Here is a 14,297-nt window from a genome sequence, read left to right as displayed (position 1 = left end):
TCAGTTTTTATATAATTTTTTTTATTTTTGTATTAATTTGTATACTTGTTTTTGTAATATACAGGTCATTCATACACTTTTATAGTAAATAGTAATTACACACAAGTAGTGTAACAAGCATAAACCTGTCACCCTCACAGACATGCGTCCACTTATCCTCTCACATTCACACAAATAATCCCTCACTCACAAACAGGAAAACAAAGATAAAAATGTAAAACTCCTCATTTCCTTCCTCCATTGTCACCAGATTCAAATCCTCCCAACACTCATTATGAAACGAGTATAACAATACTTATGATTCAACATAAACAAAACAAACAGTTAAGCATAAAAAAAACAACAACAAAAAAAAAAACATTTAGGAAGGCATCTAAAGATGTGGAAAGAGTCAGTCTGTGTCCATTCAGAACCCAGAACCGCTTTATGCAAAACAGAAGCAGGAAGGAGAGCCACCGACTGAAATCAGTCCGTAAAAACAAATTCATGAAGTTCAGAATGCTACAGGATTTTTTAAAGGGCTTCATGGGTTTCTATTCAGTCACGTTTGGAGGGTACAGGTCAGAGAAAGGCAACACAGATGGGTTCAAAGGTCACTCTGGAAGGTTTATGGCACAGCTCATCAGCGCTGAGAGGAGCAGGTGCATAGCGGGCTCAAAACCAAACCAACGGTTCAAGATGAGAACCATTCACAAACATGAATAAAACATACATAATCTTCCTTCTTACGGAGCTTCAGGATCACTGATTTCCTGCTGCAAACTCCCTGTACTGAAGCCATTCCTTTCCGATTTCCTGCTCACAGTCGTTGGGTTAACACTAAATCGAAAACCAGTTTTAGCAAGACACAAAGGATGTAATGATGACAATCTGCATCTCGTTCTGATCCTTCCTGCTCCTGGTTGGTTTGAAATCAAAGCCAGACAAAAGCAGCGATATGTTGTTACAGAGACATGAAGAGCAACCTGCAGGCCGAGGGATGATGAGCAGCAGAAGAGTTAGGTGTGGTTACACGTGTGTAAAACTCTTTGTGTAAGTGGCTGCAGTAGCAGTTAGTCTTTGTGTTGTTTTTGCATTGCAGAACAACATTCCCACACACACACATACCAACATGCAGATCCCCCAGCAGACATCGGGGTTCCCATTCGCATTCATTCATTCTTTCACACGCACGCACGCCGTCCTCATTCTTGTGCGTCCTCCGTGCGCCACTTGAGGAAGTCCTCTTTGCGGGCGTCGGGTTTGATCTGGTTCCGCATGCCTCCCAGCAGGTTGGAGGTCGCCTCGGAGGCCACTATCAGGGGTCGGACCACTGTGGGCGGGATCTGGCGCAGGACGCCGCCCACTGCGCCGGGGAGACCTTTCTGCTCGTGGCCGCGGGACGCCACGTCACACAAGGTCTGAGCCGTGTCGATCACTCCCTGCAGAGGAAAGGGTCAGCACTGGTAATTAAGCAGGTTTGGTCATAACTTTAAACATGAAAAAAAGCTATGGATATCCAAAATATTCATACATCTTGAAGATTGTCACATTTTATCACATTATATCATGATTCTGTCTTCATATCCAGGTATTCTTCTCTGCGTGATGTGTTGGCTTTCAAATATCACATATCTCAATTATGTTTTCATCATGTATGTCAGGCTGTGCATGAATATTTGCACCACATGCCTGAAAACTTACTGCTTCACAGAGAAACTACCTATTTGTAGGCACAGCTCACATTTATTGGACCCAGCTTGACACATTAGTCTTTGATTTAACCGTTAAGCGTATGATGTAATGATGACAGAAACCTTCATAAACACACACATGTTAGTTATACTGTTGGTCACTGTAGTATTCTGCTGCTCTTGAAGTTGGCTGCACATGTTTATCCATATTTTACACTTGGAGTTTGGGACTAGGAATAAACTCTATTCCATCTTCTGAAAGCACCTCTTAAGTGCCTGTTCCCCACTGAAAACATTTAACCATTTTCTCCAATTATTTTCCACCAAACCTCTATGAACGCAGCGCATTCGTAAAGATAGACCACAACAGCTCCTCCAGGAATGGGGCGTTCACTTTGTGACAATTTAACTGCTGATTGGTCAGTTGCTGTTAAATCCACTGGATTGATTGACGGGTGGCATCATGTCAATCATCTTTTAAGAGAAATTCAAACTCCGCACCTCTCTGACGGTGTCGTAAGCTTTGGCTACTCCTTCTCTGAGATCCGCTGGCTGCGCGGCTCTTCGGGGCCGGCTGGTTGGGGCCCGACCCTCGGTGATGGCGAACCGATTCAGTGGAGGCGTTGGAGACAAGATGTCATACACAGTCTCTGCTGTGGCCTGTAGCAAGGTGACAAGCGCACTACATGAGTTAAAACATCTTCACATTCGGACAAAACATTTAATTTTATTTCATCTTCGTACCTGGATGGCCTGCACCAGCCTGTTGCTAAGCTCCAGAGCAGCCGATGCTGTAGAGGTACCGAACGATGCTGCCCCCCGCTGGAGACCTCGAATAATGCGCCCGTCTTTCCTGTACTGCTCTATGGGCAACCAGAAGAGATCCCTAACTCCATGGACTGAGCAGACACACAGAGAGGAAGGAAAGAAGACTAAAATAAATAAAGCAGGTTTAAAACTGTAAATGTTTCTGTAGCGAAGGCTTCAGCTTACACAGCTGAACAACTGAGTGCATGGGGCCGACGCCTCCCAGAATGCCCGGCAGCTGATTCTTCCTGATGTCTGTCAGCCACTCTGTGACGGCGTACTGGATCACCTTGTCCACACCGAGAAGACTGGGAACGTTTCAAACATGAAAGCAGTCTCAAGTCTGTCAAGATTTTATCAGATTTGAAATTATTTAATGACGTCTGAATGTTTGTCGTTTTTACCCGTGTCTGCAGCAGAGCCTCTTCAGCTTCAGCTCTGAGCAGTTCAGCTGAGCCAGACCGATCAGAATCCCTGCAAACGTCCCCTGAGGAACAAAACACCAAGCTGTAAAGACGTCTGTAGTTACCGTGGCGACGGACGGGCTGGGTTTCTGTGTCTGAGCTGTTCTCGTAACCTCTCACCTGCTCGATGACCACATGCTTCCCATGGTAGTCGAGCCAAATAGGCACTTCAGAGGTGAAACGAAATTCCCTGAAAATCACAGAGAGAAGGAATATTCAGTCGGCTCTGATGTTTCTTCAGCCATCGTTCTGTCTGATGAGCGTCGCCGTCTACACACCGGAAGTAGATTGGCTGCTCAGACGAGGAAGAGGAGGAGCCAGCAGAGGAGGAGCTCTGCTCGCTGTAGGTGGTTTCCACGGAAGCGGTGAGGTCAGGACCGAGACCGGCGTCTGCTCCGGTCTCCTCAGAGCCTTTCTGGTAAGGATCCACCTTCACTGTGACTGACAGAAGAAACAAGAACAACTCCGTCTCTAAATGAGCTTCTCAGTGATGCACCACTAGTTAGTTTATTCCCTGAAACACCAATCCAATACTTTTATGTTTGTGGCTGTAAAGTGACAAAATTTGAAAAGTTTAAGCAATATCAATACTTTTGCAAGACAAACAAACAAAAGTCATTACAGGCATGTTCCCACAGGCTGTGCTCCAGCAGCAATCATATGCTGTATTTACAGTAAATACAGCTAATCTTCTAAATTATATAAAAAACAAAAACCCGAAGCAACCAAAGAGGAAAAGTTTCTGCGTTAACTGACCTTCAGCAGCAGGATCCACAGGCGTGTAGGGGTTAACAGAGGATGCTAGCTTACTAAAAAAGTCCTTCAGGAAAAAGAGAGCATCCTGGAAAAGAGAAAAACAAAGTCTGGTAGGAGAACAAAACCACAGAGGGAAACTGACTTAATGTGATGCAAAGAAACCTGGAACAAGTAAAAGGTTTATGAGACACTGAGAGTTCAGATTGGTCTTATAATTTAAATATGCATATTAATGTTTATTTATTTTTAAACTTCAAAGACCAAATCACCAAGTTCATTTATTTCTTTAGATTTGTCATTGTTTTCAATGTGGCTGAAGAAAAATAAAACCGTTGAAACAAAAATGTTAAGGTTTTTCTAGTAGTGATGAAAGCAATTACAGATTAAAACCTTCCGATTAAAACCTGGAGGTTTTAATCCCCCTCTTGGTGTCACATCTCCATGAAGGTGGAAGAGGAGGCTTTTCCATCCATATTTGGTCAAAGACGCAGGACTTACCTGGTCGATGTTGAGTCGCAGCGGCAGCAGGCTGACCCGTAGGCAACACTCGGGTCCTCCGAGTCCCGACTCTGGTAAAACCTGCAGGGCCTTCACAGTCAGCTGCAACGAGAGCAGAGCAAAGATCTCATCCTGATCCACTCCGTCTCAGTTTGCAGTTCAACACACACACACACGCACGCACGCACACGCACGTGCACCTGTCCTCACCATGTTGGAGTGGGCTCGGCGAGGCATGCTCTCGCTGGTGTAGAGGTAGAGGAACTTGTTGAGTTGTGAAGAGGCCAGGCGGTCCCGAACCTCCAGCTCTTGCACGATGAAGACCTGCCGGGACAGAGGCTGCTCCCCGCTGGGGCCAACCCCAGAGGTCAGTGACCCGTCCCCGTCCTGGCCTGCTACTGCCACTGGGTAGGACTCATGCTGGAAGGACACCTGGAAGACACGAGAGGGAGATGCCATGGAAAAAAACCAAATGTAAAAATGAACACCTATTGTGAAGTATTGAGTCCCGATACAACTTTGTGAGTACTGACAGATACAGAAGTCGACCCAATATGCTATCAGCACAAACATTCATACTGTTATTACTTATTTTGTAGTGAGAAAAGTGCTTTGTCAAGTGACATTACTCAAACAGAAAACAACTATATATACAACTATAGATATGAGAGCAAGTGACTCTATCATTAAATGCAGGATACGAGCGCTGCTGGTCAGAAATGCTGCGGCGGAGTGACTATACCGCAGATTTACTCCAATACACCCCTAAATAAAGATTACATTATTTAATATCAAGAAATAATGTAGTTTCATTTTAAAAATATGCTGAAACACAAACAAAACGTCTTTGCACATTTTCATGTTTTATCCAGAGGTGTGCCGATCGATCAGCCACCGATCATAATCGGCCGATTTCCGTGAAAAAGTGTATGATCGGTGATTGCCGATCACGGTCTCTTGTTGCTGATCACACAAACCGATCACCTGCACCTCATTTCGCAGCCTGCCTGTGCAGCTGGTCTCCTCTTTCCTTCACACTGTGCAAACACGCAGCAACAAATCCTAAGTGATGTGGAACTATAACGCACTGAGTGAATGGTGAATTCAAAATGCATCAACACAACGAAGCTAATACGACATAAAAACAATGGCATACTTGATGGAGTTTGGCTACATCGAGGCTCACTGCAGTAAAAAAGACATATGGAGGATCAAATAGCAGGTAAAGCAGCGCACAGCTACAAACACTCACCCGGATTAGCATGACGGTCAGAAAGCTAAACAAATAACCCGCAAAATTATTTAAGTCTTCGAGCTGCGATGTAAGACGCTGGTTCTGCTCTCGCTGTTGAACCGCTGCTACGCTACAGGTAGTAATATTTCACAGACGGAGCGCCGCTTCTGCTCCACCTGGTAGTGACTCTCACACTGAACCTCTGCTTCAAGCTGCAGCATCTAACTTAAAAAAAAAAATTTTACATACGTATTAAAACTTTCGCTGTCATGAGACAGATAATCTCTGAAAAAAGAATCGATCTCCTCCCTGCTCTGCATAATTACTCCGCTCAGTCAGAAACAGCCAATCAGAGCTAGCAGTAATCAGCTAGCCGCCATGCTATCAGGACGTTTTCATTCAGTAACTCAGGATTGTTTATTGTAATGGATCCTGTATTTGCCTTTGAATGTTAAGTTTTATACTTGAATTTTTTGGCAATGTTGAGAGGTTTTATTTAGCCTCTTCAGAGCCTTCATGTGTTTTCAGTCTGTTAAAGATAGTATTACCGATAGCAGTACAATTTGCACAACGCCTGTTTTGTTTAGTTTTCTTGGAAAAAGTTATTAAAAACAAGTTTTTGTCTAAATTAAGGTGAATTCATGGTTCCTTTTTCCATATAATGTAACGGGTAGTGCTTATGATTAAAAAAAATAATAATTATGTGATCGGTATCGGTGATAGGCCCTCATGGGTGATCGGAATCGGCAGGAAAAAACCTGATCGGCACATCTCTAGTTTTATCACATTACAACTGCAGCCTTCAATACTGTTGGGATTTTATCAGAATGAAGAGACGAAGATTAAGTTTTCTGGCCTGCATGCAGAACTCTGTTCGGTGGAAAACTACAACTGCACTAAATAGTGACACAGGCTGAATAAAAACACATCCAACATTTTTCAGATTATTAAATTACATATAAGGAAGTAATGTGTCTTTATCCTTTTCTTACCAAACAGTCCCAATAAAATACGCTGAACTTTGCTGTTGTAACCTGACAAAATGTGAAAAAATTCAAGATTGAGACTTTGAGTGCAAGTCACTGCATCTACTCAATGCTTCACCTTGGTGAGTTGGATCTCCATCAGAAGTGAGTGCTGACGGCCGCTGCCTCCAGCCCAGCGCCAGGAGTTCTGAGGACGGGCGGAGGCGACGGAGCGAGACGGAGAACCACGAACACCCACAGGGACAGAGCGACCCCTAGAAGGGAGACGGTTTGAGAAATGCACAAAAACGCACGCGGCAATAAACAAAACGGATGTAAATTTTTAAAAACCTGTTTGAGTTCTGAGCATGTACGGACATCGGCTTGCCGCCGAAGTCCTTGCCGCCGTAGAGATGCCACACCACAGAGATCTCCTTCAGCACCACCCTGGTGTGCGGCACCGGGAATCCACTCGGAGCTCGCAGCAGGTCGGAGCTTCCTCGAGGCCTGGAAAAGTGGCTGTCCTTCACCTTAATGGGCCCCTCGCACAGCACGGTCACCACGGGCTCCCCGTCTCTGGGCTGCAAGAGTTTCACAAGCAGGAAGAGCCTCAGAAAGAAAGGTCGACATAAAAACAAGAAGGAGAAGAAGAAGGAGCTGAGCACTCACAGGTATGCCCATGCCAGGCGCCTCCAGGATGCAGAAGTCGTCGTTGTCGGTGGAGCCCTCGGAGCCATCATCTAGTATCATATCAGGCTGTGCCTCCATCGCTGTGGCAACCAGCCCATCAAGCTCAGACTCCTCCCTCTGCAGAACGGATGGGTTCTGCTTCGAACCTTCGCCAGGAAACAAATAGACGGAGACCGGAGAGCCCCTAGGCACGGAAGGAGACTCTGCAAAACAGAACCAGTCAGGGGCTTAAACTAAACACATGCTGCAAAAATTCAAAGCATTACCAAGTATTTCTGTCTAGTTTCCAAAGCAAATATCTCAGTACACTAGAAATAAGACAAAACTAACAAGTAACTTATCAGTAAGACATTGTTTAAGTCAATAATTCCTTAATATTGATAAAAAAAAGAACAAGCTTCAAAGGCAGATTATTTCACTTATAACAAGACATTTTTCCTGTGTTAAAAGTGAAATAATCTGCCAGTGCAGCTATACTTTTTCATCAAAATTGAGGAATTATTTACTTAAAATAAGCTCCTATATGTTGTAACTTAGTTTTGCCTTTATTTCAAGTGTACAAAAATATCTGTATTAGAAACTAAACAAAAATACTTGGTAAGAATTTGTGCTTTTTGCAGTGCAAAATGACAATAATACTTTCCCGTATACATCAAGTTAAATCAATAATATTTGGATAACAGCGTTCAGAGACAATACCTGGTTCTAAACTGTCTCTGTAGCTCCTCTCTGTGTCGATTAAGGCATCAGCCAGGTCGTACTGGTTGATCTCTGCGGTCTCAGCTGGAGGACAAGGCGGCAGAGACGCAGGACTTTCTGACAGCTAACACAACGATACACAGACATTAAAGCCAAAACTACTGATGGAAACCGTGTTGTTTTATTAGCCGCAGCACCTTGTAACAAATGTTCAACGCTAGCATAACTTAAGTTTATTTTATTGCTCCAACTCAGGTTTATAATTTCAGCTTCAAAGTTCCTGGTTTTGCATATTTGTTGTTGCTGATTCCAGGTAAGGTTCATTAATCAATAAAAAAACAAGCATCATGTCTTTCAGGTTAATGAAGTGCAATTGAGTAAAATGTCTTACCGGTAATTTCTGACCAGCTATTTCAGTAGGCGAGGTGTGTCGTGGGGGGGGGTGCAAGTCCCCCTGGGCGACCAGGTACTGCAGCAGATTGACCAGGGCGGCGCAGGAGTCTGCGCAGGTGTAGAGGTGCACCACGTTGTTGGAGCAGCGCAGCTCAAAGAGAGGCTGCGACTGAAACACAAACGAGTCCATCAGAAGCACATTCATGACAAAAAACAGACCAGGCTCACTGTGACAGGATGAGAGAGCTCGGTACCAGAAGTTGACAACAACCTTTGATTGCTGCTGATTTTTCAGGAGGTATTTTTGCTCATTTTCCACAGATGCCATCAAATTGATATTTTAACAACTTGAAGACTGTTTATTCAAATATGATCAATCATTCCTAAGCTGTCGGGCTGCAGCCACAGGCTCTGATTGCAGCACTGCAGCTCAGTTCCCAAAAAACGCATTTCTCTTCCCAGCTACATACTATTTAGCAAGATTTAAGTGTCAATGCTCATGTATTGTGACAGCTTGAAACTAAACAACCCAGCTACTTCAAATAAGCTATATGAATAAACTAAAACATCTTTCTATACTAAAATAAAATACACAAGCTCTGATTAGCCCTGATTGGTTGGCTCAGAGCTGCATCAGTGCTGTGGGAAGACTTGTTTGGCATTTTCTTGCTGATTTTAGTTTCAGGTCCAGTTGAGAGTAAAACTCGAGCCAAATTACTGTCCGAAGCCATTATTATAGAGAAATCTAATTATGGTTAAATAAATATTTATAAACATGCGGCCACCTGCTTCTTAGTGGGTTTTTGTGGACCTTGAACATAATTATAATTATAATGTTTCTTTACCTTTATACTGGTTTGTTTTTTACGGAAGCGCATTGCTATCACGCAGGAAAAAAAAAATTCGAATGCTATCACGTTATAACGTGATACGTATCTTGTTAAAACGTGATACATATCACGTTATAACGTGATACTATCTTGTTAAAACGTGATACATATCTTGTTAAAACGTGATATGTATCTTGTTAAAACGTGATACGTATCTTGTTAAAACGTGATAGTTATCTTGTTAAAACGTGATACGTATCTTGTTAAAACGTGATAATTCTATGTCCAGGAAGTGGCGGTATTATGCTAGGCTAGTACAGTGGCTGACATGAATTGGTCAGGTTTCCCTTCATGTTTGGTCTACACGGATACGGATGCTGCTTTGCACTGTTTTTAAAACCATTAATAGCATGCAACTCTGAGCAGGATCCTAAATAGAACGGGGCTGCACAGAAGGAAACGTCAGTTTGGTTCTCTAGCTGTGGCGGCGTTCCTGACTGTCTGGATCGAAGCTGAAGTTGGCTTTCGATTGTATCTTCTGATTCGGGAAATGGCTAAAGAGCGATTAGAACGTAGGCTCAGATGTATTTGCTGAACATTTTCTGTAAAACATTTTTATTGAACAGTACAATAGGTGCATAACGGCAACGGCTGTTCGTAACCAAGCAACCAAAATAAACAGAAGGCTACATAGTGGCAAAAGACAAAAAATTAGATCCTGTTAAGCATTCTTCAAAATAAAAGACTTCCTCTCTCTTCCCTTTGGTCAAAATAAATCATAAATAAAGCTTTGAATTTAATTATTTTTCACATCACCTTTTTGTAATTATGTACAACCAAGTTACATTCAGTAAATAATAATGAGCATTTAAATTATACGTAACATATGACTGTAATTAAGTAACTCCGTCCATTTTCTTTACACCCTTGTACGTTAGTGGGCTCGGGAGGGGTGTTGGTGCCTATCTCCAGCTGACATTCTGGGCGAGAGACGAGGTACACCCTGGACATGTCGCCAGTCTGTCGCAGGGCAACAAAGAGATGCACAACAACAACACACACACACACACACACACACACACACACACACACACATCTAGGGACAATTTGGAGAGGCCATTTAACCTGACAGTCATGTTTTTGGACTGTGGGAGGAAACTGGAGTACCCGGAGAAAACCCACGCATGCACAGGGAGAACATGCAAACTCCATACAGAAAGACCCGTGCCAGGAATCGAACCCAGAACCTTCTTGCTGCAAGGCATCAGCTCTACCAACTACACCACTGTGCAGCCCTGTAAATAAGTAACTAATCATGGAATTAGATTTAACATGCAAGTGTTAAGAAATCACCTGATATGCTTTGTGAAAAATGATTTGTGAAACCTTTATCTGAATTGTGAAACTTCAAACATGAGAGATTTAAAAACCTTTTTGTATCTGGAATGCATTATAAATGAACTATCACATTTACAATATTTGCTATTATTTTAGCTTTCTGTTTTCTTTCATTTTTTTGTCCTAGAGCACCCGCCTTTCTGTTTGGCTGTTGTGGCTTACAGGGATGCATTTTAACTTGAGAGGAAGTCTTTTATTTTGAAGAATGCTTAACAGGATCTAGTTTTGTCTTTTGCCACTATCTAGCCTTCTGTTGATTTCGGTTGCTTGGTTACGAACAGCCGTTGCCGTTGTTCAGCAAGTGTACTGTTAAAAAAAATAAATCTGAACAGAAAATGTTCAGCAAATACATCTGAGCCTCCGTTCTAATCGCTCTTTAGCCATTTCCCGAATCAGAAGCTACAATCGAAAGCCAACTCCAGCTTCGATCCAGACAGTCAGGAACGCCGCCACAGCTAGAGAACCGAATTGACGTTTCCTTCTGTGCAGCCCCGTTCTGTGTAGGATCCTGCTAAGAGTACCATGCTATTAATGGTTTTAACCACAGTGCAAAGCAGCATCCGTATCCGTGTAGACCAAACATGAAGGGAAACCTGACCAATTCATGTTAGCCACTGTAAAAGCCTAGCATAATATCGCCACTTCCTGGACATTAAATTATCACGTTTATACAAGATACGTATCACGTTTTAACAAGATAACTATCACGTTTTAACAAGATACGTATCACGTTTTAACAAGATACATAACACGTTTTAACAAGATACATATCACGTTTTAACAAGATACATATCACGTTTTAACAAGATAACTATCACGTTTTAACAAGATATGTATCACGTTTTAACAAGATAGTATCACGTTTTAACAAGATAGTATCACGTTATAACGTGATATGTATCACGTTTTAACAAGATACGTATCACGTTATAACGTGATAGCACTCGAATTTTTTTTTTCCTGCGTGATAGCAATGCGCTTCCGTAGTTTTTCTCTGCCTGCAGCTAAATATGATTTTAAAAAAACCCAGAATGGTGAGGACACGGAGCAGGACTTACCAGCTTCCCAGCATCGCTGCCTTTCCATGTGGTGATGGCGAGCTCCAGCAGGTCAATGTCCAGAACACACACGTAATCTGAGGGACACAAACACGCAGAAGGTGATCTTCTATCACTGTCCCTCATGCTAAGAGTCACATCATGTCTTTCAGCTTTTATCTTATTTCATCTAAACACAGGTTTATGTGCTGCTTCAATGTGTTTTACTTTAATAAAACGAGTGCAATCGTAGTTAATCTGCAGCTTGGCTAAGATTGGATCATCGCGAGGTCAATAATCCCAAACCCACCAGGAACGATTCAAGACAGAGAGAAACAGAAAAATCACTTCAGCTTGTTGCTGCTGCAGGTGCTTCAGGAAGATGCTGGACCGTGGGGTGTACTTACATTTGCAACATGCAGCTTTCCTCTTTAGCTCCACCTTTATTTAATAAGTAACAACTACACAGATGTAATATATTATTTTTTATGCGTGCGGTTAGATTTAATTCATTTCGAGTTCAACAAAAGCAGGTGATTTTTATGACATAAGAAACAAAAATTGAAGGAAAGAGTACTTTCTTTTTAACATGACTGAACTCAGATCGATTAAAGATTTTTTGTGTTGTAGTTTGGCTGCCATCCAGCAGAAGGCGCCACTGGCCATTCTTAAGCAGAGCCAGTTCATACAGAATTAAAGATGGCGGGACCGTACCAGAACAGGAAAGTGAAACGGTTCAAACAAAGTCTAGTGAGGAATGCAAGATGCACTTCATGCGGCTTTTGAAATATTAACATTCAATAACCTCCATGACAGAGCTGTTTCTATTCAGCAACCTAATGGGTTCCTGTTTTGTTATATTTTATAAATATGTCTAAATTTAATGTGAGAAAAGCATAATTTTCTGTTTATTCAGTCAGTAATTAATGCAGCTGACACAAATACGGTTAAAACATAGCGAGGTGCTTCTTAATAAAAGTGCCCTTTGTTATGGAAAGACACTAAAAACTTTTTAAGAAGGTGGCCGTTTATCAATTAATTATTAGCCAATCGATAGGATAAATCAACTTTAACTTATTAATTGATAACTTGCATCCCTAATTAGTACACAATCCTATCTTGACATAATCAATGGCCATTTGTGTAAAAGACATCCTGCATGTTTTACCTTTCCTCAAGTCCACTGTGTCAGTCTCACATTTGTCAGAGAGGTAGAGAGCAGAATCATCCAGGATGAATCTGATGACAACAAAATTGACTTTTAAAAAGATCTTACAGTCAAAAATATCACCAGATTGATCTCAATTTCAAGGATACGTTTTAATTAGTCCTCATAAAGCATTGCTATGGTAAATGCGGTGTTGGGTCAGAGGTCACCAGTACCTGAGGTGGAAGGTGGCGGTGTCTACAATGATGTTGCTGGACAGAGAGAATGACTCTGCTGTGAACAGGACTCTCAGGGGCAGATACAGAGGCCTTGGGAGTAAAACAACCAAAAGAGATGAATAAACATGTAATTTTGCAGTAAGTTCAATAAACACTCTTTAGGTTCGTGCCTGTAGTCCACAGCGCAGGAAGCGAGGTGTGTGTGGAGGATGGTGATGACAGCCGGTGCCGTGTAGCCCAAGATGGGGTCGTCGATGACGTCCAGGAAGTCAATCAGCTGGAAGTGAAGAAAAACAAATAGGAGGCCGATAAAGATTTTAAATGATTTTTACTGGGCAGTGAAACAAAAACACCAGCAGCTGCAGTTTTCTTAACATTGAGGTTAAGAAAACTGTCACGTTTAATCACATTTTACTTGTCAGGGTGTAACTTTATGTGCTTGTTATCTCTGGCAAGAAGGCTCTTATTTTTGGAAGGGACGGCTATTTGGTTCTAAAGAGCCTCCAGATGGAAAGCAGACTAATAATTACAGCGACAAGTATAATTACACTTGGATCACGTGTGTCCAAACTCTCTGGCTTTTCCATTGTTCCTTTCTGCCTCCAAGAAAATAAAACATCTCAAATTAACATTTTTTCAGCTTAGCCGTGTCCAGCTGTGATGAAGGGAATCTGTTTTTCCTGAAGCTGACACGCCTACAAGAGGAATGCACAGCCAATCACAAACGACAACATGAGTGACGTAACCTCAGGAAATAACAAAATTAGTTACCAGACGGAAATATGCACAAGGAAGGACACAAGGAGGAGGGAAAGGAAAAAAAGACAGAGGGAAGGCAGGAAGGACACAATAAAGGAACGAACGAAGGAAAGGAGTTAGGACACCAGAAAGGGAGGACACAAGGAACAGAGGTAGGACACAAGATTGAAAAGTAACAGAAGGCACAAGAAAGTAAGGGAAGAGGGAAAGGTAAGTGGAAGGAAAACAAGAGGCAAGGGTAGAAGAGGAAAGAGAGGGAGAAAATACAAAGAATGGAAGGAATCAAGGAAGTACAGAAGAAGGCAAAAAAGGAAGGAAGGGAGAGTAGAATGACACAAAAAAAATATGTGAGGGTAACAAAGAAAAGAGAAAGAAACAAAAGGAAAGAAGGAACAACATAAGGAAGGACGAGACCTATCACACAAGGAGAGAGAGATAAAGTACACAAGAATAGAAAGGATGGATGTGCAAAGGGAAGACAGGAAGAAAATAAAGAAGGCCCTGTGTGAAAGGGAAGGTGGGACACAAGGAAGAAAATAAAGAACACAATAAAAAGGGCATGAAGAAGGAAGGAACACAACTTCCAGATGGCGTAGGAACCACGATTTGTATTCAGATTTCAAAACAATTTTTTCCACGACATCAAAAATTGTTCAGTTTGCAAAAGTTTCATTGAATCAACTAAATATTAGGAGATACATAAACTGA

The 14,297-nt window shown here is 42.2% G+C and overlaps 1 protein-coding gene across 1 annotated transcript in view; it reads right to left on the bottom strand.

The window, feature by feature from the left end:
- The window catches only part of atg2a (autophagy related 2A), a 30,270-nt gene continuing 15,973 nt past the window's right edge, over positions 1–14,297 (bottom strand). Inside the window, exons 24-42 of the mRNA XM_008420453.3 lie at positions 13,001–13,107; positions 12,828–12,920; positions 12,613–12,683; positions 11,466–11,542; positions 8,178–8,348; positions 7,787–7,910; positions 7,067–7,290; positions 6,749–6,978; positions 6,537–6,672; positions 4,409–4,630; positions 4,199–4,300; positions 3,701–3,785; positions 3,223–3,385; positions 3,065–3,134; positions 2,885–2,967; positions 2,667–2,788; positions 2,418–2,572; positions 2,175–2,333; positions 1–1,421 (exon numbers count right to left, since the gene is read on the bottom strand). Of these exons, the coding sequence (XP_008418675.2) occupies positions 1,185–1,421; positions 2,175–2,333; positions 2,418–2,572; positions 2,667–2,788; positions 2,885–2,967; positions 3,065–3,134; positions 3,223–3,385; positions 3,701–3,785; positions 4,199–4,300; positions 4,409–4,630; positions 6,537–6,672; positions 6,749–6,978; positions 7,067–7,290; positions 7,787–7,910; positions 8,178–8,348; positions 11,466–11,542; positions 12,613–12,683; positions 12,828–12,920; positions 13,001–13,107 (2,631 nt within the window). The 3' untranslated portion in view covers positions 1–1,184. The remainder of the gene's footprint in view (positions 1,422–2,174; positions 2,334–2,417; positions 2,573–2,666; positions 2,789–2,884; positions 2,968–3,064; positions 3,135–3,222; positions 3,386–3,700; positions 3,786–4,198; positions 4,301–4,408; positions 4,631–6,536; positions 6,673–6,748; positions 6,979–7,066; positions 7,291–7,786; positions 7,911–8,177; positions 8,349–11,465; positions 11,543–12,612; positions 12,684–12,827; positions 12,921–13,000; positions 13,108–14,297) is intronic.

Source organism: Poecilia reticulata, chromosome 10, assembly GCF_904066995.2.
Source record: "Poecilia reticulata chromosome 10, P_reticulata-male-v2, whole genome shotgun sequence".
Classification (NCBI taxonomy): Eukaryota; Metazoa; Chordata; class Actinopteri; order Cyprinodontiformes; family Poeciliidae; genus Poecilia; species Poecilia reticulata.
Note: the sequence above shows the minus strand (reverse complement) of the source record. Positions and strands in the feature narration are given on the sequence as shown.